Source organism: Triturus cristatus, chromosome 1_1 (genome assembly GCF_964204655.1).
Source record: "Triturus cristatus chromosome 1_1, aTriCri1.1, whole genome shotgun sequence".
In the NCBI taxonomy this organism is placed as follows: domain Eukaryota; kingdom Metazoa; phylum Chordata; class Amphibia; order Caudata; family Salamandridae; genus Triturus; species Triturus cristatus.
Window position 1 is genome coordinate 630,756,748 of NC_140579.1, and position 24,330 is coordinate 630,781,077.

General features: G+C 43.1%; 1 protein-coding gene across 1 annotated transcript; it reads right to left on the reverse strand.

Annotated features, from left to right (window-relative positions):
* Positions 1 to 7,503: 7,503 nt before the first annotated feature.
* LOC146870740 (uncharacterized) lies at positions 7,504 to 9,055 on the reverse strand. Its single transcript, XM_085599709.1, has 2 exons — positions 7,895 to 9,055; positions 7,504 to 7,649 (listed from the first exon to the last, which is right to left on the reverse strand). Exons 1-2 carry the CDS (start codon positions 8,976 to 8,978, stop codon positions 7,645 to 7,647), a joined length of 1,089 nt encoding a protein of 362 aa, XP_085455835.1. The 5' UTR covers positions 8,979 to 9,055; the 3' UTR covers positions 7,504 to 7,644.
* Positions 9,056 to 24,330: the final 15,275 nt, after the last annotated feature.

Below are 24,330 nucleotides of genomic sequence, written 5' to 3' on the forward strand. Positions count from 1 at the left end.
TCCATCCATTTACTGCTTCCTTGGTTTTACTAGATATCCATCCCACTCTTTTTCCCCAGGCTGCTCTGGCTTCAATTCTTATGTCTTGTGCCAAATTAACTCTCGCCAGAGCCTGGACTCGCTCTGATCCGCCATCAGTGTGGGATTGGTGGACACTGGTAACTGAGATCTACTCAATGGAGGCGGCACTAGCCAATCTTAGGGGGACTCGGTCTTTGATGAAACACGTAAAGAACTGGGGATCATTTATGGAATAGTGTTGCTCCCCCTCCGTGTTTAATTTTGTCTACTGGGTTTTTTTTTTTTTTTTTTTCTCTTCTTTCTTCTCCCTTTTTTGTAAACAAACACATGTATTAATGTATGTTTTCACTCACCAGCCTGTTCAATAAAAATTTAAAAAAAAAAAAAAAAAAGAAGAGGCGTTGACCTCGGCTGTTAATATGGGTAGACCAACTGAGGATATAATTCTACAGTTGGCTGTAAATAAGGCTGAAGCTGGAGAACGGATTGCTGCTAAAGCTGCAGAAACCTTTTTGGCAAAAAGAGAACACTGCCATGAGTTTAGCGAGCGGGTTGGGCATACCCTGGCTGTGAGATTAAGACAAAAAGCTGCTGCAGGAGAGATATCAGAAATTTTAGATGCTATTAGGAGTATAGTTGCTGATTCCCCGGGGATCCGGGAGACGTTTCGGCATTTTTATCAACAGCTTTATAGTAAAGAATCCTCAGAGACGCCGATTGCAAAACAAGAGTATCTAGATAAGGTACCCCTGCATCGGATTGATCCAACAGATAGGGGGGCACTCGAGACGGTTTTGACACAACAGGAAATAATGAGTGCTTTGCAGAATCTACCATCTAGTAAGCTGCTGGTCCTGATCAGATCCCCTTAGAGTTTTATAAAACTTTTATAGATATAATAGGACCTGATCTTGGCAAGCTCAAAGGGGGGACCTGCGCCGGAGAATTAAAAAAAAAAAAGACAAACCACAGAGGGAGGCTCATATAGGCCCATAACTCTTTTAAACAGCGATGTTACATTTTTTTAAAAAGCTATGGTAACAAGGTTAAACAATATCAAGATGAAAACAATCCACCCCTGACAACATGGGTTCATAATAGGTCGGGGAACAACACAGCATGTCCGCCGAGTAATCACACTTTTTGATGCAACAGAGATCTCAGGGGACCCTATGGCTGCTTTGCTATTGGATGCTGAGAAGGGATTTGCTGTGGGCAACTATGAAATGGTTTGGCATGGGGGGAGGTTTTATCAAAGCTATTCAGGCATTATATAAGGCACCCACAGCTCGCCTAAGGTCAAATGGTGGTTATACCGTACCTTTTATTATTGAGAGTGGAACAAGGCAGGGATGCCCATGCTCACCCCTGTTTTTCGCTATATACATATATATATATATATATATAAATATATATAAATATATATATTACTATTATTATTACTATTATTATAATCCGACTATTCAAGGTCAACATCGGAATTCAGCCTATTGTGTGTCAGGGCCTGGAATCTAAAGTGTTGGCCTATGCGGACGATGTGGCTATTGTTACGGCAAATCCTTTTACTGCATTGTGGGTGGTGGAGGCGGTAGCACAGGATTTCGGTAGATTCTCAGGGTATGCATTAAATAATGCTAAAACTCAAATTATAAAGAACAGGCATGTTATTATGGCTGACCCTCGAGTAACTGAATCAGCAGTGTATTTAGGAATTACGATTATGCCAGATTTGGGGAGTTTGGTAGCGATGAATATCGAGCCGGTAATCAGGAAGGCGAGATCCGATTTTGATAGAATTAACAATTTACACCTCTCATTAGTGGGCCGCTGCAATGTGGTGAAGATGATGTTTTTACCAAAAATCCTCTATTTGTTTAGGGCAATACCGATGGAATTTGAGAAACACTGGTTTGTAACGTTGGAGAATATAGTGAACTGATTCGTCTGGTCGCATGGGAAAACTAGGTTTATGTCACTCCCACGAGAGCGGGGGGGCTTTGCCGTTCCTGATTTTAGAACCTATTATTGGGCAGCAGCTCTCCCGTATATGAGTATATTATTTGGTACACCTCCAGATGATGGTGAAGAGGATATAGTGCTCCCCGATTTATATAAGTTACTGCTTGGGGAACATGCCGAGAATTGCTTTATGAAATTTACTGAGTCTAGTTACTATAAAAAGACGAAATTTAAGACTCTTGTGGCCGCCTTTAATATCTGGGCTGCACTGAAAAAAAAGACTGGTCTTGGGAAGATTAACTACTACACCCAGCTTTATAAAAATCCCATGCTTCCGGAAATTATTTCTGATGAGATTATGGCAGATTGGTCATAGAGGGGGGTACGGAAGGTTGGGTATCTAATAGAGAATGAAGGCTTTCGCCAGTTTTGTGATATACAGTCGGAGTATGGACTGGATAGAGGTAATTTATTTACATTTTTGCAGTTGCGTAGTTATTTTAGTAAGAAGGTGGGGGGGTTTAATGGGTTTAGTAAAAACAAAGTTATAGACACTATCAGAGGTAGCAGGAAGGGTGGTATTAGGTTATTATATGCTGAACTGGTTTCATTGAAGCAAGATGATTTAGCCATACATGCGGGAAAATAGATGAAACGGGTGGGTGCTGAGCCAGAGAGGTTCCTCGACTCTCTAGAATTAGGCCACACAGTTATGTGCTCAGCTGGGCTTCAAGCACAGGACTATAAGACTGCTTTTGCACTTTATTATACCCCGGCGAGAATAGCACAGTGGGGTGGGTCGGTAGGGACATATGTTCGCATCCTGCTCACGTCTTGAAAATCTGCTAGATTCTATTACGAAACTCTTAGACTCGTCATTAGGGCTGAAAGTTACACTAACCCCCGCTTTGATTTTGCTTGGAGTTAGCAGTGGTGAACTGCAAGATCCGGCTTATCAATTTCTTTTTCTGGCCATGGCTGTAGTGCGGATAAGCATTGCTTCTGCCTGGCTCGATCCACTCCCCCATACATTTCAGCAGTGGTTTTCGTGGTTACTCTCACTGTTTATTCTGGAAAGAGCTATATATGAGAGAAAGGGTAAAAAGAAGAGATTGCTGGGACGTCGCATCTGGGCTCCCTTAGCGAGGTGGAAGGAGTCATAGAAAACGAAATAACCTTGGTTTATAAGCTGAGAAGGACTGGGGAAGATATTCGGTGTCATATTAGCCTAAATGTTTTAAAACTCTGGGGGCAGCTCTATGTTCGACTCATGACAGAGCCTTGTTTAATCTAATTTTTGGATTATATTAGGGAGCAGACGTATTACTGCTTACTATTGTATGCCTTTGTATTTGAATGTTAATCGGAGTTAGAGTTTCTGAATGCTTATCTCCTTTATGATTTTTGGATTGCTAAGAAATTTGGTTGAAACCTCACTGTATAAATATGTTTTATGAGTTTGTGGTGATCATCAAAAAATTAAAACCTGAATAAAGTTAAAAAAAAAAAAGAAATGACATTAAAACAATAATAAACCAAAAAAAAAAGAATTTCAAAGGTTTTTTAAATGCTAATTCCTATCTATAACTTATCTCTAAAGATATCATGTTTAATGATTTTCATTGGATTTCTATATATTTCAATTTCAGTGTGTCAATTTCATTAATTATGTTTTTTTTTAATTCTTTTTTAACACTATTTTTTAACCTATTTTTTCATTTAAATCTTTTCAAAATTAAAAAATATTATTTGTTTTTATTGGGTTTTTCAAACATATTTTTTTATATTTTTAAAAATATTTTTTTAACTATATGTTCAAAACTTTATTTTATATATTTTTTTCCATGTTTTTTGGATCCGCGCACCCTATGCGCACCGTTCTCGACCCCCACGCGATAGCATCCGTGCATGGTATGTGTTGGGTGCGTGTTTTTTGCATGATCGCAATGCGACCGGTACGCGACTCCCAGCCTATACGCCACACGTTCGATGTACGTAACGCGACGTATATGCGCTTCCGCGATGCGTCATGTGCGTGCAAGACGCGGTAGGTGCGCGGATCCCGCGAAATATTTAACATTTAAAAAAAACATATATATATGTATTTCATGTGAATATTACTTGAAGACAAACTCTAAACTAGTCTTAAAAGTAATATATTTTTACATCTAATCCTATATTTCTTTTTAATTCAATTTCACGGATGCGCGCTGGGTGCGTGCTGCGTAAGCGAAGGGTGCGCGGATCCCATGTGACCTGCAAAAAAAGAGATTTGATTGGTTCATTACACTTCCTGTTCTAACTACTGAAAGACCCCACCTATTTCAATCATTCTTCTTTCACCTTCTTTGGAGGAGCATCTCTTTGCAGAGAAGAAGATTTTTTGGACTAAGTTTACACTTAGCTTTAACTTTTTTCTCCTAACAATGGCTTCAGGGCAGCAGGCATCACCTGCATCTCCTCATACATCTGAGGATGAATTTTTGGAGGAGCCACCACGCACACCACGTTTTTCTTCAGTGTTGTGGAAATTTTTTACTTTTCCCGAGGGGCAAACGAAGACCAATGCCACCTTAGTCACGTGCAAGATTTGTAAAAAAGTGCTCTCTCGAGGGGATCCGACAAAGAAATACTCATGCGGGACAGCCAGCATGATGAAGCACCTACAGACCCTTCATCCTGTCAATCTTGCACAAGAAGAATGCCGACGTATGAGAAACACTCCTGCTCCTGCGCCTTCCACCTCATCGCAGCCGAGCACTTCAAGAGTGCATCCGTCAGCCCAAAACTTGGACATCCGTCCTCAATTTCAATTTTTAAAAGTGCTCTGCACTAAGTGCAATACGACTTTGTGCTACGGGGAGCAGTCGATCGATCTGATCTGCCGCCGGCAAGAAAGTCACCATTGCTAGTTTTTATTTTATGTTATTTTTTTTCCCTGAAGTTCATTGTTTTGTTCCTCCGTTTTTGTTTTTTGTTTTTTTTTCCAGAAAAACCAAAAAAATCACAAAATCGTTGGAAAAACAAAAAAAAAATATAAAAGAAGAAAGAAGAAAAAAAAAAGTTCTTCTAAGAACTAACTTTCCTGGTTTAAAAAAAGAGCTAAATTTCTTTGTTAGTGTGTGAAAGTTTAGATGAATGCATGTATAGTACGTAATTGACTGAATTAATGCATTAGTAGCGTATGGTGAATGTATAAGTGCAGAACTATGAGGAAGTGCTGCAGCATCACACAGTAACCTCTTTAACCGTAGTGTGCTGTAGTACTTCCGAAGCACAGGGATGCAACATATGTACATAAATATGTTGAAAATCTATGCTTCTCTCTGCACGGCTGCTTAAACTGCAGCCATGTGGTGACACAGGCACCCTTGCGCCATAGTCAAGGATATCTGTGTCATGTGCTGTTTGTTTTTCTGCAGGAAGACACACCTTCCTGCACAAAAACAATGAGAAAATGCATTTTTCTCCTTCAATGTATGCTGAACATTTTAGCATGCATTGAAGATATAAAAATGTGGAGAAATGAAAACAATTCTCCTTGTTGTGCTTTCCTACACCAATTTTAGAATGGTGCAACATTCACACACATATCGAGATTTATGATTTATGATAAATCTAGAGATGTGTCTTGTTCTATGAGTATTCAGTGCAATCATGCACAACAACACTTATAGAACACCCTTTCAACGCAAAGTGGTGTGTATGATGAGGTTGTATTTATACGGAGTAGAAAAAGTACACAGAGTGCCTTTTCCTCTCTTTGTAAATATGAAAGAATGTCTTGCGCAATAACTATGTTACAAAAAGTGACATATTTCCGGTTTTAAAATTCCTTGCGAATGATAGAAGGTAAGCACAGAGTTTTGTCTGCAAAGATGCTCAAAGAAGAATGATTGAAATGATTGCGGTCCTTCAATAGGTACAATGGGAAATATTATGAACCCCTCAAATCTCTTTTTTTTCAGGTCACATGATATCTGATTATGGTCAGATTTCAAAACTACATAGGTATAAACATAGTGTTTTTAGAAACGTGTTTTACAACTTTGTAGCTTCGTGCAGACCTCCTTAGTCTGCATATTGAGACTTAGTTAAACTTACCTTCACAGTAATAGGAATAAAAAATGGTATACATTTTTTTCAGATTTTCATTGCAATCTAAATTGATATAAATTGCTTATTTTAAAATGTGGATCTGTGAAAGAAAAGAAAAAAAAAATTATAACATGTAATAATACATTTTTTACAACACAGCATAATTTCCACAAAGTAATTTGTTTGCCTTTTTTGCTGTTCTCAGAATATATTGAATTTCACTAGAAATAGTGATTTCAATCGTACTCATCACTTAACAGCGGGCAAAAAAAAACAATCAGAAAGATTGTTAAAAAAAACAACAACATGCTATTCTCAGTAAAATACCAGAAAATACAAATCACACATATATGAAATGCTTACGGCTTACAAAATGTTATAACCTTAACTTATAAAAACTGTAAATATTGCCGCTTTAAAATATTCACCAAATCAATGACCACCAAAAAGTCCATAATTCAGAAATATACCTTTCCTTGAGGCCAAATGGTATTTTTGCACTCCTTCTTTATGTAAATTGTCCAATGGTAGTACTATTAAATTATAATAATAAATTCCTCAGAGAATGAATTATCTTCTTAAAACTTTGACTTTAAAAATATTAGGTAGGAATTTTGTAATTCCCTAGGCAAACATTGTTTAAAAACCAACTGGGAATCATTACAAAGTGTCCAGCCTTTGTCACATTTTAGATAGGCAGTGTAATGTCCAGATGTGGTGGAAGGACCATCATGGAAAATTATAGCAATTGCTACAAAAGTCCTTCCTGATATTGATAGTTGTGCTGCTACAAATTGCTTTATTAAAGTATCCAATTTTCTTCCGTCAGCTGTACAACGTTGCATCATTAAAATTATGTATTTTCCATATTTTGTTAAGAATAATGTGGATAACATTTCTCATTTACATTGGCTACACTCCATGTTTTGATTTGCACCTTTAACTAATTTATTGAAAGACACTGATTTACAGTCTGGTAATGTTAAATACAGAAATCTCTCAGTGTCTACATTGGTGCTACATGTATACATGCAATTTTCACAATGATGTTCCCATTTGTAAGAAAGGCCAAAAATATTTTCTATTTCTACACCTTCATTTTCAAAAATGGTAAGCATATACATAAAAAATTCCTGAGCATCTTGTTGGATATTTTGTGAAAATTGTGTAGAACCAGAACACACATCCAGAAGACTACGAACATATTAAACAGATTGTATTTTACTTGTATCTGTTGTCAACTTTTCATAAACAGAATGCAAAAGAGAACAAAATATTTTTTGCCGATTCTACATAATTTGTTCTCGCAATCCTTCCAGATAAAACACAACATTGACCACTACATTAGCATAGCAGTCGACACCTGAACTATTTTCAAACTGATAACCAACAATCTCTTCAACAGTGTCCAATTTCTTTTTACCTGCAATCACAACATTATCTTGTTCTTTTCCCTTCTTGACACCTTCAGAACAGATATTCTCTAACCTTCTTTTTCGACCAACCACACGCTTTTCAAATACAGGATATTGACCTAAATTTGGAGCATAAACCCTTCCTAACCTATTATACTCTTTTACACAGTTTGCATCTGCAGTAACCTTCGTCTCATCAAAATCAATCAAAAACAAACCAGATAATGTTCTGACTCGCGACAAAGCAACATATGCTATACCCTCTTTAAATACGGTAGATCCAATGTTCACCAATGCACTGTCTACACTTAATCCTTGAGATTTATGAATAGTCACTGCGTATGCCAGAGTAAATGGAAATTGTTTCCTACGGACATATAAATCTTTAACAAGCAAAAAACGTACTGAACAACGACCAATTTCTTTAACTTCATCAATCTGATCAAATTTAATTTTTAAAAGTTCAATTCCTTCTTTTTTCTGATAATTCACAAAATCCACCACTTTACCCATTGCACCATTAACTAAAACTTTCTCTACATCCAAATTACGCCTTAAAATTACCCGACAGTTTACACACGCATATAGTGTCTTTTCTAAACCAGCAGTTTTAGATATTTTTTTTTCTAAACAATCCAGTTTTGATCTCAACTTTCCCGTCAAAATAATAGTGATTCCTTCATGCTGTATTTTATCGATGGCTTCCATTTTTACAATTTCTTCATTTTCCAGTTTCAATAGTTCTTCGTTGAATATGGAACACTCGCGCAGTGTTGGCATTAAGCAAATCACTGATTTATTTTTAGCAATTTCCACGTACACTTTTGCAGGAACTGCATTTTCATTTGGAAAGACATTGCAAAGTAATCGACTCTCCAAAGCTTGTTTGCCTTGTTTTGAAAGAATTCCAATTCTTATATCTTGAAGAATACTTCCATATTCAGCATCATTTGCCTGTCGCATATTTGTTGTCAGTTCTTTGTATTCAAAATGAGTCCAAATGTTCACATTACCAACACTGCCAAGAGACTTTCTGGTATCTTCATGGGCTAGTGTTTTAAATACCGGTTGTCCTTTTACCGGAGTCAGTTGCAGTAGATCTCCAAAAACTATGACGTGTTTTCCTCCAAATAACACGTCATACTCAGTTTTAAGAATTTGCTGCATTCTTAAATGCACAAAGGCAAGCATCAAGTTTGAGACCATGCTCACCTCATCAATAATGAGAAGTTTCATTTTCTTCAGGACTCTTGAAACTTCACAACAAGCTTCTCCAGATAGCTTGTGGTATTCCAATTTGTTCTCATGCTCTACTGGCAGCCTTAGTAAACAATGTAAAGTAATTCCTTTAATGTTATGTGCTGCCAACCCAGTTGAAGCAGTGACAACACAAGACAAATGCGAATCAGTTGTTTTCTGCAGATAACTTGTAATTACTTTAATTAAGAAACTTTTTCCTGTTCCAGCTTGACCACTCACATACATTCGGATAGGTTGAAATGATGTACATGAGCACCCTCTCTTTTCATGAAGTAATCCATGGTCAATCTGCTCTTTCACTTGCTGATATATTTGTTTCTGTTCAACATTTAGGTGTCGATTCCGATCCGGTAAAACCCGGGTACGAACCGTCGGACGGAGCGTTTTCTCCGTCCGACTCGTACCCGGGAAAACCACCTTACAAACCCGCAAGTACGATTCGTACAGAAATACCATTTCCGTACGAATCGTAAAAAACACCGACCGGCTAAAATATACCCACAATTCCGATCTGGGAAACCGCGTACGCGACATTCACACGGAGTCAGGCAGGGTTTTACGGACCAGCAAGTACGATTCGTACCCACAGCACTTCGCACGGCAATATTTTTACGGGACCCAAAGAGTGCCGGAAAAGCTAAGTACGCCACGATGCACGGCGAAAAGGGGGCCCGGTACGCACCGTACCCCCATCCCTACACGTCCGCACCGTACCCCCAGCCCCCCCCATGTCCGCGCTGTACCCCAGCACCCATACCTGTACGCACTGTACCCCCCCGTATGTACGGTGCGTACCCCCACCCCCGTATGTACGGTGCATACCCCCACCCCCCGTATGTACGATGCGTACCCCCCGTATGTATGGTGCATACCCCCACCCCCCGTATGTACGGTGCGTACCCCCACCCCCCGTATGTACAGTGCGTACCCCCCACCCCCGTATGTACGGTGCGTACCCCCGTATGTACGGTGCGTACCCCCACCCCCCGTATGTATGGTGCGTACCCCCGATGTACGGTGCATACCCCCACCCCCCGTATGTACGCTGGGGGTACGCACCGTACATACGGGGGTGGGGGTACGCACCGTACATCGGGGGTACGCACCGTACATACGGGGGTGGGGGTACGCACCGTACATACGGGGGGTGGGGGTACGCACCGTACATACGGGGGGTACGCACCGTACATACGGGGGTGGGGGTATGGTGCGGACATGGGGGGGCTGGGGGTACGGTGCAGATGTACACGGGAGGGGTGGGAGGCTGGTGGGGGGGCGTACGACTCGTACCCCTCGCCCAGGTGTGCCCGGGGTAGGGGTGGTACACAGTTCGCTCCATACGGGACGTTTCACATGCGGTTGTATATTCGAACGGAGCGTATTACATGCGTTTGTATATTCGGACGGACGGTATGGATCGTACTTGTGCGCTCGGACTTCAGTTTTACGAATCGTACGTAAAACTGTCCGGGGACGTGTCGTAGACTTTTCCCGATGTCATTCGTATGTATTTTCCACGTACGAATCGTACTTGCCCGTTTGTACGGGACTTGTACGATTCGTATGTAAAAAAATACAGATACGATTCGTACGGGAATTTTTTTTACCGGATCGGAATCGGCACCTTAGTTGTTCTTCCAAGTTTCCTAACTGTATTGCATCTTCTTGAGCTTGATACATTGCTGTTTCCACCTCATTCATTGCAATCAATATCTTCAATGAAAGACAAAACAGTTTCATCTGAATCTGTTCCAAATTTGGGGGCGTCCTTGATCCATAACAACATATGTATATGAGAAGCACCTCTTGCTTGATACTCCTTTCTCCAAAAGAAATCCACAACTTCTCCAAGAGGAGGATTCTTTTTATTGCAGATGAAAGACATCATAGCTTCAAATCTATGATTGAAATATCTGCATACGGGGAGGAGCCAAGATGGCGACCGGGAAGGCAGCGTAGACTCCCGGCTCCGTGAACCTCCGCATCCCGCACGGATATCCTGCACGAGATCCTCAACCTGTGCTACGCGGTCGTGTTTCTGAAGGAGAGTGGCACCCGACTGTGTGACTCCGAGGTTTCTGGCTGCGGTATCGCCGGAGAAACTTTCATTTGAACTTTGCGGCCTGCGCGGCCCTGGAGCCGGGACCTCAAGTGGACGCTGTGGCCGGGTGGCAGTTCAACAACAGCGGCCTGTTGTGACTGGGCGGAGGCGGTCCACCGGAGCGGTGCCAAACTCGGCCTACATTTCGTCGTGGTCGCTTCTACTGTCAAGTGTAGTGGACCGAGTGCATGCCCGTGGGTGCAATTCTCAGATCCTCCGGTGGCTGCCCCTGCCTTTGATGGTGAGCTGCCCGGCCGCCGCCCGTATCCTGCCCTGATCATTGCGGGCCACCCCCGGATTTTTACGGGAGCGGGTCCGTAGTGGGGACGACTGTTGCCCGTGACCACGCAACGGATAACTTTTCGCCTGCCCCCGGAACCCGGTCACCAGCGACGTGGCCATCGAGACGCTTGTCCCAGGGTCCCGGCCCCGGTGAGGGTCGGGCATACTTGGCGGCCATCTTGTTGCGATGAAGCCTACCATCCTGTCCGCTGGGTCGCAGCGGGCTTGTGAGAGTGCGACTTTTGGGAGTGTGGCGGCGCGATCGCAGAGAGCTGTGCCGGGGTGCGGCGACCTCCTCGAGGCCCTTGGTGCTCTTCACTCCTCCTTGATTCATGGTGTTGGGGTCTTGGGGGGTAAGCTCGACGGTGTGGCGTCGGCGTTGGGGCAATGGCGGCCCGCCTGTCCGCACGTACACAGGGACTACCCACACTGCGCACAGGAGGACACTTTGGCGGCCACCCCTGAGGTTAGTGCACGGCTGGACACTCAGGCCAGTATGCTACAGTGTGTTCGTCCAGCTGAGGGCCTGATCTGTCCTGGAGGCATTGGACCTGAGTGGGATGTGGTAGCCTCGTCCCGTACGTGCCCTCCTGCGACCCAGGGACAACTCCAGCAACTATTGTCTGCTTTGGCTGCTTCTGCCTTCCTGGACCTTGAGTGCAGTGCATATCCTGGGGCAGCACTGGGAAGCCTGTTTCTCCACGCTGCGGACTGTGTTGATGCTCAGAGACTTCCACCCCGCCTGTGTGCGTCGCTTCTCGGACGTTTTTGGACAATCCTCTACCTTGGAACGTCGGATATGGTGCTGGGTCGAGGGGTAGGCATGGGCAGAATTCCAAAGAGTGGTCAGGGATAAGGCTGATCCTTCAGGGGTGGTCATCTAGTGGACGGGCGGGCTCAGGGGTTGCGTGCTCTCCTGGCATAGCTAACAGCATAATAGGTGCATAATGCTCCCCATCTTTCTTTGAGAAGATCGCTTTTGTGCTGTTTATTGTTCACTTTGGGGGAAACTTACCGTGCGGGAGGGAGAAGCCGGGGGTATGTTTTGAAGGCCCTCCTCCAGTTTATTAATACTTTCTCTACCCCCCCGTCTGGTGGGGTTCTTTTCCTACTTCTTTTTCCCTATTCTCCTATATTTCGGGTCTGGTTCCAGGGCGACAGGCACACTGCTGGGGGGGGGGCCGTACTCATCTGCAGAGGTGCAGGGTGGGGGGTTGGGGGAGGGGATTCTTTCGTCTTTTATCTCTTTTTCTATGGCCTCCTTTTTCTTTTCTGATTCTTTTTGTTTTTCTTTTTCTGGGATCAGTGTGATACACCTCCTTTGCTATGACTCGTTGCCGCTCCATGTGTATCACAATTTCCGGGGTGTTCTGGCGGGGGACTGCAGGCGCAACTGCTTATGATATTCTTCCTCATCCTGATGTTCTTGTGTTTGCGCCATTGACCTAATAGATTGCTGTAAATCGTTTACGTCTATTACTCTGCATACCTGTAATTGCTGTTTGAAAATTGTCTGGCACCTGATCCTTCTGCCTCGTTTCATTATAAAACGAAAACCTTTTTCTCCTGGTGCCCTACCTACGCTGTTCACAGTATTAGCATCACGATTCTGCTCCCCGATGTGCTGACTGTGTTTACACTTGCCTGTTTTTGCTCTGATTGCTTAGCGGCCGGCCCCGGGGGGTTGTAGGCCCATACTTGTTCTCTATTGAACTGTCAATAAAGGTTTTCAAAAAAAAAAAAAAAAAAAAAAAAGAAATATCTGCATACATTGACAGGATCCAAAGAGCACAATTCTCCAGGTGTCTTGTATTCAATATTTTTTATATTGGAATTTGCCTCTCGAAGAAATTCAAGTAAATCATCCCAAGCATACTCAGCACAGCTTAGTGTAACAAACCATATAGGAGTTCCCAAGTTCCGTAGCATACATTTCAGTTCTCCATGTCGACAGTACCAATATTCATTAGTCCCATGCTGACATGCCATCAGATTAATCAACTGAGATTCTAAATGATCATCTCTCTGATGCACTTTATCCATAAAATCCTTTGCAGTTACATTTTGAAGATGCATTCCAGTTTTTAAAATGTTATTTACTGCATATGAAAGTCCAGACAAGTCACTTTCAAACAGTAGATGAAACATATAAGGGATATATTGTCGAAATCTTGGATCTTCTGCATATAATCTTGTTGTCCGATATTCAGATGCAGAAATCTGCACAGGACGTTCATCATATCGTCCACCTTTTTCTGTTGGAAACAACTGCGGGAAACAACGAGCTTCCAAGCTCTCTTCCCATACACTCATGGGACTTCCTGTTGCTTTTTTCATTTGAAACAACTCAATTGTATTCCTCATCACCTCTTTGGAATGAAGTGGATGTACACTGTAATGGTCATAGATCTCTTCACATCTGGACATGTCCACTTTTTCTATTTGTCCACTTATTGTTTCAGTATCTTCTGCTAAATCTATTTCTTCTTCTCCAACAAACACATTTCTATAGTACTCATTATTTTTTAACAGATACAATGACGCCTTTTGCACTTTTCTAACATCCACTAACTCTTGCCAAATTTTCCTATTCTTAGTAGGAACACCATTGACTAGAATGACTAGTGGCTCATTTTCTGCATGGTCTACACCAATAGTTTCAATATTTTTCCTTAAATCTAACGGTAAATACACAACTCTTCCTTTCAATCCTCTTTGCAACTCTGATGGAGGTAATTTACCTGTTTTGGGCTCCATACGAACAATAGCCTGAAACGGGTGAACACATTGTATGAGAATAGACTCAGACGTATTTGAATCTATCAGCTCTGGTGGAATAGCAACCAACTCTAGATTATTATGAACAGCTCTAGCAGGCATTTTATTCTCATCTAATTTGTTATAACAATATTTGCAAATACGCTGCTCAGATCCCAAATCAAAACAACCCTCTACCAACAAATAAGTTGCAAATTCAATCCACGTATCATTATCTTCTATTTCACTTTTTAAATACAGATTGACACCCCTAGTCTGATTTTTATAGTGACTTCGCCGACAACAAATACAAGAAACATTTGGTCTTTCACCTGAAATTACCTTAAACTTTGTGAATTCATCCTCAAATTTTTCTGTAATTACGGGTTGTACATTGTCTTCAACATTTTGTTCTACTAATGTGTCAGTTTCTTCACTCTCTTGCTGAGGACTAAAGTAACAAAACTCAATATCATCACAGACCTGCTTCACATCTGATACTGACCCACGCAAAAGAGCACTGTTCAACTCACTTAACTTTAGTGCTGGACTTTTTGCATAATACAACCTTCTCACTAACTTCCGCATTTGAGTATAATGTACTGCCAGCATTCTGAAATGGTGAAAAACACTTTGACAAACTTTCCTAGAAAGACAAGCCAGAGAATGACCTTGCAAACCAGTATGTTTTCTCACTCTGCAAGGGTCTAGTCCTTGCAACAGCTTAATCTTTTGTTTTACACTTTTTTTAGTATAGGCTCGTAAAAAACTACAGCATTTTTCAATCGATTCCTGTCGTACACTGCAAGTACTACTGCAATCCCAAGTGTACACAGTGTTTTTAGCACATCTCCCTAAAACTTCATCAGCTATCACTTCTTCTGCATTTCTTTCAACCATTTTCTCTTTCTCAATTGGACAACCGTCTCTAACCTCATAACCTCTACCACTGGTGTCAACTGCATACAATAATTTTTCGCTCTGTGAATAACTCTCTTCGTTACATGGATTGGTTTATCTAGTGATCGAATTCTGTTTAATACTAAAATAAACAGTTTCCTTTTTATTTCAAAAGCCTTTTCCACAATGTTTTCAATATGCTTCTTCTTTTTATAAAATAAAGCTTTCTTTTTATATTTCTTCACATCTTTCAGCAAATTATGCACTACTCTCTTGTAAAATATTTTTTTTGCGTAATTCCTTATTCTGATTTTGCCTTCTTTTACCGTACTTTATCTCCTTTGACTGACCATTTGCTTTTTTGCTTTTCCTCTTATTTTGAATTTTTTTGTTACTTGAAGCATTCTCAGTAGTTCCAGCATTATGTACATTCTGTTTGATCTTACAAACATTTTTAATAAATTGCTTTGTGATCTTACCAGAAGATTTTTTCCTTTAGCCACATTATCTTGTACATTCAATACTTGTGGTTGATGTTTCTTCAAGTAATCCTCCTGTCTCTGTTCTTTTCTTTTTCTTTTTCTTTCTGGCATGATTTCTCTATTTTAACGTTGAAAAACAGTATCTGTAAAAAAGAATCACAAATAAATGTATATTAATAACTTTCAAATTTATAATATTCTATTACTGTAGAAACACATTTTATATAAAAACTGACTAAGAAACTATAGCCCAGAAGCACAAGTGTGACAATGGTTAAAACACTACATGCATAGTGCATACTACTTTGAAGCAGTTCATGCCCTAAAGCCTACCTCACTAAAAGACTACATGCTAACTGACTGAATGATTACAGTACTATAAGGAAACACACTGGGTGAGTGACAGGGTGTTTGCTAGAAGTGTATGAATACTGACTGGGGAATTGAAGGTGTGAAAGACAAGTGTGTAGGTGATTAGAGGACTGCATGCATAGTGGATAGGCGTTTGAAGCAGTCCATGTGCTAATGCCTGGCTCACTGCATGAGTACTTGGGTACTGACTGAATAATTAGAGTACTGCAATGAGAGTGCCTGGGTGAATTTATAAGTGGTTGGCTTTTGGTGCAGTGAATGGATTAGTACTTGGTACTGAATGGGTCACTAGAGGAGTGCAAAGAGAGTGAAAGGGTGTTTGCTGGAGTGTATGAATACTGACTGGGGAATTGAAGGTGTGAAAGACAAGTGTGTAGGTGGTTAGAGGACTGCATGCATAGTGGATAGGGGTTTGCAGCAGTCCATGTGCTAAGGCCTGGTCACTGAATGAGCACTTGGGTACTGACTGAATGAATACAGTACTGCAAGGAGAGTGCATGGGGGAATTTATAAGTGTTTGGGTTTTGGCACAGTGAATGGATTAGTACATGGTGCTGAATGGGTCACTAGAGGAGTACAAAAGGAGTGACAGGGTGTTTGCTGGAAGTGAATGAATACTGACTGGAGAATTGAAGGTGTGAAAAACAACTGTGTAGGTGGTTAGAGGACTGCATGCATAGTGAATAGGCGTTTGAAGCAGTCTATGTGCTAAGGCCTGACTCAATGCATGAATACTTGGGTACTGACAGAATGATTAGAGTACTGCAAGGAGAGTGCCTGGGTGAATTTATAAGTGGTTGGCTTTTGGTGCAGTAAATACATTAGTACATGGTGCTGAATGGATCACTGGAGGAGTGCAAGGGGAGTGATAAGGTGTTTTCTGGAGTGTATCTATACTGACTGGGGAATTGAAGGTGTGAAAGACAAGTGTGTAGGTGGTTAGAGGACTGCATGCATAGTGGATAGGCGTTTGAAGCAGTCCATGTGCTAAGGCCTGGGTCGCTGAATGAGTACTTGGGTACTGACTGAATGATTACAGTACTGCAAGGAGAGTGCATGGGTAGATTTATAAGTGTTTGTGTTTTGGCACAGTGAATGGATTAGTACATGGTACTGAATGGTTCACTAGAGAAGTACAAGGGGAGTGACAGGGTGTTTGCTGGAGTGTATATATACTGACTGGGAAATTGAAGGTGTGAAAGACAAGTATGTAGGTGGTTAGAGGACTGCATGCATAGTGGATAGGCGTTTGAAGCAGTCCATGTGCTAAGGCCTGGCTCAGTGCATGAATACTTGGGCACTGACTGAATGATTAGAGTACTGCAAGGAGAGTGCCTTGGTGAATTTATAAGTGTTTGGGTTTTAGCACAGTGAATGGATTAGTACATGGTGCTGAAAGGGTCACTAGAGGAGTACAAAAGGAGTGACAGGGTGTTTGCTGGAAGTGAATGAATACTGACTGGGGAATTGAAGGTGTGAAAAACAACTGTGTAGGTGGTTAGAGGACTGCATGCATAGTGAATAGGCGTTTGAAGCAGTCTATGTGCTAAGGCCTGACTCAATGCATGAATACTTGGGTACTGACAGAATGATTAGAGTACTGCAAGGAGAGTGCCTGGGTGAATTTATAAGTGGTTGGCTTTTGGTGCAGTAAATGCATTAGTACATGGTGCTGAATGGATCACTGGAGGAGTGCAAGAGGAGTGATAAGGTGTTTGCTGGAGTGTATCTATACTGACTGGGGAATTGAAGGTGTGAAAGAGAAGTGTGTAGATGGTTAGAGAACTGCATTCATAGTGCATAGGCGTTTGAAGTAGTCCATGTACTAAGGCCTGGCTCACTGCATGAGTACTTGGGTACTGACTGAATGATTAGAGTACTGCAAGGAGAGTGCCTGGGTGAATTTATAAGTGTTTAGAATTTGGCACAGTGAATGGATTAGTACATGGTGCTGAATGGGTCACTGGAGAAGTATAAGGAGAGTGACAGAGTGTTTGTGGGAACTGTATGAATACTGTCTGTAATATGGAAAGTGTGAAAGACAGGTATGTAGGTGGCTAGAGACCTACATGCATAGTAGATAGACGTTTAAAACAGTCCATAGAGTAACACTTGGATCACTGCAAAACTACCTGAGTACTGACTGAATCATTACAGTACTACAAAAAGAGTGACTGGGTGAATCTTTTTAAGTTTTTGGGTTTTGGTGCAGTGAATAGATTAGTACTTAGTGCCATATGAGTCAGTGGATGTGTGCAATTGAAGTGACAGAGTGTTTATTGGAGTTTATAGATAATGACTGGGAAATTGAAGGTCTGAAAGACAATTGTGTTGGTACTTAGAGGCCTCCATGCATAGTGGAAACACGTTTGAATCAATCCATGTACAAAGGCCTGTCTCACTCCATTAGTACTTGGGTACTGACTGAATGATTATACTATTGCAAGAAGAGTGCCTGGGTGAATTTATAAGTGTTTCAGTTTTGGCGCAGTGAATGCATTACTACATGGTGCTGAAGGGGTCACTGGAACAGTGCAAGGGGAGTGACAGAATGTTTGCTGGAAGTACATGGATACTGACTGGGGAATTGAAGCTGTTAAAGACAAGTGTATAGTATGTTAGAAGACTGCATGCATACTGCACAGACATTTGAAGCAGTCTATGTGGTAATGCATGGTTCACAACATGAGTACTTGGAAACTGACTAAATCATTAGACTACTGCTAGGACAGTGCCTGGGTAAAACTTTTAAATTTTCAGTTAACGCACAGTGAAGAGAATAGTACATGGTACTGAATCAGTCACTGGATGAGTGCAAGATGACTGACAAGATGTTTATTGACATATATAGATACTGACTAGTTAATTAAAGAAGTGAAAGACAAGTGTGTAGGCGACTAGAAGCCTGTATGCATACTGTATAGGGTTTAAAGCAGTCCATGTTGAAAGGCCTGGCTCACACCATGAGTACTTAGACACTGACTGAATGATTAAAGTACTGCAAAGAGAGTGCCTGGGAGAATTTATAAGTGCTTGGGGTTTTGCGCAATGAATGGATTAGTACATGGTGCTGAATTGGTCACTAGAGGAGTGCATGGGGAGTGACAGGGTGTTTGCTTGAAGTGTATGGATACTGACTGTGGAATTAAAGGTACGAAAGAGAACTATGTAGATGGTTAGAGAACTGCATGCATAGTAGATAAGCATTTGAATCAATTCATGTGCAAAGGCCTGCCTCACTCCATTACTACTTGAATATTAACTGAATGTTTACAGCATTGCAAGGACAGTTCCTCGGTGAATACATAAGGAATGACTACCTTTTAATTGTACCTAAACTTGAGAACAGGAATTGAGAACAGGAATTTTTTAATCAGTTATGCATATTCAAAGAAATTAAGTACTCAAATGCTTCTCTCACAGTGGTTACACAAATGCACACAGACTCACAGTGTGATTCTAGACAACAACCACTATCAAAACTCATTCACTACTGTGGAAGTGGTAAGGGAACTGCACACAATCTACATATTTCAGAACTGCACTTTAGTGTCAAAGCCTGACTCATTTAATCAAAGCATAAGCAAAAACTGCCTTCTAATACTACTAAAACTTGACAACAAGACAGGTTTTAAAACAGTTATCTGTCAGCTAATACACGATGTTACCAAATGCTTCTCTCACAGTGGTTCCCAAATGCACACAGACTCACAGTGTGATTCTAGACAAGCAACACTATCCCTAGCAGCTTACCAAAACTCATTAACAGCTCCGTCTGTGAACTTGGCTGGTGCTGCTGCCCATTGGAGGGATTCCTTGGACTTTCATCCCAGCTTTCTTGAAATCAACACCGCGCCTCGCGGCCCCCGCTTCGCGGGAGCCGCTCAAGGGACCGGGACTCTGCTGCTGTCACTTGGGGCATTGTTGGTGTGCTGACCCTGCAAGAACCGGCGTATTCAGGACTGCGAGGACCAGGGTGCTGTGCATGAAGCAGATCAGCCGCACCTGGTCCTCTTCCTGACTCCTCCCCCAACACCTTAAACAGGCGGTGTAGCCCCAGTATCGTGGGCTCCGTCTGTGAACTTGGCTGGTGCTGCTGCCCATTGGAGGGATTCCTTGGACTTTCATCCCAGCTTTCTTGAAATCAACACCGCGCCTCGCGGCCCCCGCTTCGCGGGAGCCGCTCGAGGGACCGGGACTCTGCTGCTGTCACTTGGGGCATTGTTGGTGTGCTGACCCTGCAAGAACCGGCGTATTCAGGACTGCGAGGACCAGGGTGCTGTGCACGAAGCAGATCAGCCGCACCTGGTCCTCTTCCTGACTCCTCCCCCAACACCTTAAACAGGCGGTGTAGCCCCAGTATCGTGGGCTCCGTCTGTGAACTTGGCTGGTGCTGCTGCCCATTGGAGGGATTCCTTGGACTTTCATCCCAGCTTTCTTGAAATCAACACCGCGCCTCGCGGCCCCCGCTTCGCGGGAGCCGCTCGAGGGACCGGGACTCTGCTGCTGTCACTTGGGGCATTGTTGGTGTGCTGACCCTGCAAGAACCGGCGTATTCAGGACTGCGAGGACCAGGGTGCTGTGCACGAAGCAGATCAGCCGCACCTGGTCCTCTTCCTGACTCCTCCCCCAACACCGTTGCCCTCCATTATATGTACGTCTCCCTGCCTACACGCGCTAGCGGGACGCGCGCGGGTCTCAGCACGGGGCTAAGACCGGGAAAAGAGCGGGCCGTTTGAGGCCGTTCGAGGACGGACGAGGAAGGCGAGGGACCACGATCAATCGCTGATCCCTATTGATACGCTCCCTACACCCGAGAGACTGAGGATGTCATCAAGGACAACTAGGAGCAAATCCTCGGCGGCCAAGGGGGCCCCCTCAGGTACTCTGGACACATATTTTGTGAAAGCGGGATCCCTTCTCATAGATGAAATCTCAATATTAGAAAGGCGAATTTCCCAAGAGTTAGAGTGGGCTAGAAGATCCTCTTTGGGCCCTCTTCAACATGTAACATCTCCGGCCCCTCTTGCCAGGGCCACAACGTTGGATGGGGGGGGGGCAACAGAAATAGCGACTAATACAGTTGAAGATTCGTTACTTGTTACTCTAAATGACTCTTTAACAACTCATGATTTTTCCATCCATTCTGATCCCAGTCTACTATCCCTCCCACTACCTAGTTCGTCCATAATTCCTACCATTATCGAACCTAGTCTTTCTGACAGAGTACCAACTCCAATCTCCACAGACCAGCATAAATTAACTACCGCTTACGAGAGGGAAGGGGCAATCCCTAAGACAAAAAAAGGGGCACAAAGCATAAGAGGAGTTAAAACTAAGAATTTCAAACATATCCCTCCTCGAGGCAACAATACTGCTAGTATAGCCAGAAAAGCCACGACGAAACCCCTAAAGCAAGCCAACTCATCCTCCGGCGCTCAGTCCAAAAATAAACTAATTACATTTGATACCGCGGGAGATGAGGGCTTAACACTATCGAATATAGGTACACTTCTGAGGGATTTACTTAACCCCATCTTAAACTGTCTAGTTAAGATAGAAAAGGCCTTAGTGCAGCGTAAGATGGATTTTACCCGTGTCGACGAGGGCTCTGGCACAATAAACCAGATCCCACAAAATAAATCCACACATCCCATCAACATCTCTACATCTGACACCAAAGGGGCGCTGGGTAGCTCGACCTTACATCCCAGCCAATTGCAGCAGCTTTCCAACGTCCCTGCAGTGCCCCCAAACTATAGCCCCATAACTAAAGCCCTCGGCTCAAGTGGCCCACTGAAGAAAGACACACCTTCTATGGGCACTAATGGCATTGATCATAACTATAGAACTATCGATCTACCACCAGAAGCAATGCCTTATACTGTAATTTTAGCTGGCATCCCCAAATTAAATTCCTCTACTAGAGAGCCGGCGGAGGCACTGAAGAATAAGGTAATCCACTGGCTCTCTAGGAATAGGCCGTTGCCAGAAGGAATATTTAGCGAGATTTTGATGGTAAGACGAATCCCCTGGATAGGACATACCAGGAAGTCAATCCAGGGAGATTGTGCACTGATTAATTTTAGAGATCCTCTTACTGTCTCGCACATTTGCAGTTGGCCCTATCAGCCCCAAGGATCACAGATTCATTCCCTCCCTCTATCCTTTTTTTATCCAACCGTTGATCCTGAACGGGGAGAAGATTGTTGGGAACTTGTGTCCAGAAGGTCTAGAAATCAGGCCCCCTCAGTTTTTAGAGCAATTCCACACCCCAAGCCTCCACGCTTTGACTGCTTATTAACTCATAATAGATTTAGCAGTCTTGATATGGTCGATTGACCAATAAAGTCGAAAGGGGCGGTAACAACAGGGCCCAATGACATTATTAACAAACCGTTTAGGCCAACTACTCCTTCTGAAAATATAAAAATACTTGGAGTACATCAAGTTAGGGATAAAAACATGGGTTCTTTTCTCCCAACGTGTTGCCCGCATGAGGTATCTGCACCCCAACTGGCGAAATCACGGGCTTTGGAATTTCCAGGCCAGGATAGGGGGGAGAACGATGTCTCTGCAATTATTGCTCCGGAAATATCTAACCGTCCCTCCCTCAAGATCCTGTCCTGGAATGTGGCAGGTTTGGTAAATAAAGCCAACTGCCCAGAATGGAGAGAATTTATCCAGGCCCAAGACATTTGCCTCTTTCAGGAAACCTGGGTGAGAGAACATCTCACCCAAACAGGCTTCGCTGCATTTTCTGTGCAGGCAACATGGGCCGGCATTGGACGCCCCTCAGGTGGTCTGGCTACCTGGGTAGCCACCGATCTGGGCTGTAAGGCTATTGTATATCCACAAAATTCGCCGAACATTCTTATGGTTCGGCTTGACTGGCCGAACGCAAACAGCCTTCTGCTAATTAATGTATACTCCAGGCCAACCAAGATTTCCCAGACTTCAAGTACGATAGAGGAGCTCTCAGGAGTTTTAGATGACATTCCACAGGGCACTCACTTCTTGATAGGAGGAGATCTTAACTCCCATTATGAGCCCCTTCCGGGATTACTGTTGGATTTAGCAATGGAGGAGGACATGGAGTGGTCCATACCCCCCCTGCGAGCAACAGCCCCCAGAGCTTGGACCCCCCTAGCTACACAAGTTACCGCCTTAACCTTAAAATTTGGTCTGAGGGCATGTAACGGCAGGTCTACCTCAGATAACCCAGCTAGCTTCACTTTTAACAGCAAGGGTAGGGAGTCAAGACTGGACTATATACTGGCCCCACTACCAATGTGGTCAAGTATCATTGACTTCTGGGTATTGCCTAGGGATGACAGTGACCATAATGCACTGAAACTAGAATTTGCTCATCCTGGTATAGATTCTAGGCTGGAATTGAGGGATTCCCGGGATACCGGTCTTGGCCTGACTCAAAATAAACGAAGAGTAAAGTGGGAGATATTCATCTCTAACCCAGAGAGGATACCCATACTCTATCAAAGGGTTGTCCCTATACTCGAAAAAGTTCAGGAAATCATGGTTAATGATATAAACCAGAGTAACCATGAACAAGTAGGGCAGTGCCATAGAACCCTCTCTGAGACAGTGTCTGCAACACTTACTCGTACCCTAAGGAGGCCAACTGCCTGTGCAGCTGGCCCAATTTGGTATAATAGGACCTGTCGTACTGCAAAATCAAGCCTCTTGACCTCTATCAAAGCAGGTCTGGGAAGCGAGATAATTAGAGCCAAGAGATCCGCTTACAAAACTTTAATCTGTAATGCGAAAAGAGAATGGGAACACCAGAAATGGGAATCCCTTTCTGTATCATTAGCCAGGGGGGACTCACGAACATTTTGGCGAACAGGGAACACTGGCTCACTGGAATTGGCCCCTGCACTGGAGCCGAACATTTCACCTAGTGCATGGTCTGATCATTTTAAATCGCTATACCAACTACCAGATGGGGAGCAGGCTGCTTTCTACCCTTTATGTACTGAGGATCCTAAAGAAATCTCCCTGTTTACATTCAAGGAGGTTAGAGCGGCTATAGCTGGATTAGCTTCAGGCAAGGCCCCAGGGTTGGATGGTATCCCAGGTGACCTTTTTAAGCAGGAGGTGGATGTCTGGACTCCATATCTGGTTTTATTATTTAACCACATTCTGCGAGGCATGGAGATTCCTGCTACTTGGCTGGGCGCAGAGATTGTTCCCATTTTTAAGAAGGGCTCTCCTCTGCTCCCAGCCAATTACAGACCCATAAGCCTCATAGATGTCTCACAAAAGATCTTTGGTAGAGTGATTCTGAACCGGCTTCAGGACTGGATCGATGACAATAACATCTTGAGTCCCTTTCAGGCAGGTTTCAGAAGGGGGGTTTCGACGGTGGACCAGATCTTCCGATTGAATCTTCTCTACTGGAAAACAGTAACAATCGAGGGGGGCAGTCTATACACAATATTCGTCGACCTGCGGGCGGCGTTTGATTTAGTCCCTAGGGACAAACTCTGGGCAGTTTTGGCAGCTACAGGGGTTCCTGCTGATCTACTCTTTATTCTGGAAAAACTACATCAGGGCAACTACGCAAGGGTAAGATGTGGCAGAGGAGGTACCCTTTCAGATCCTTTTCCCGTTGACAGGGGGGTTAGACAGGGTTGTGTGCTTGCACCCACCCTTTTTTGCC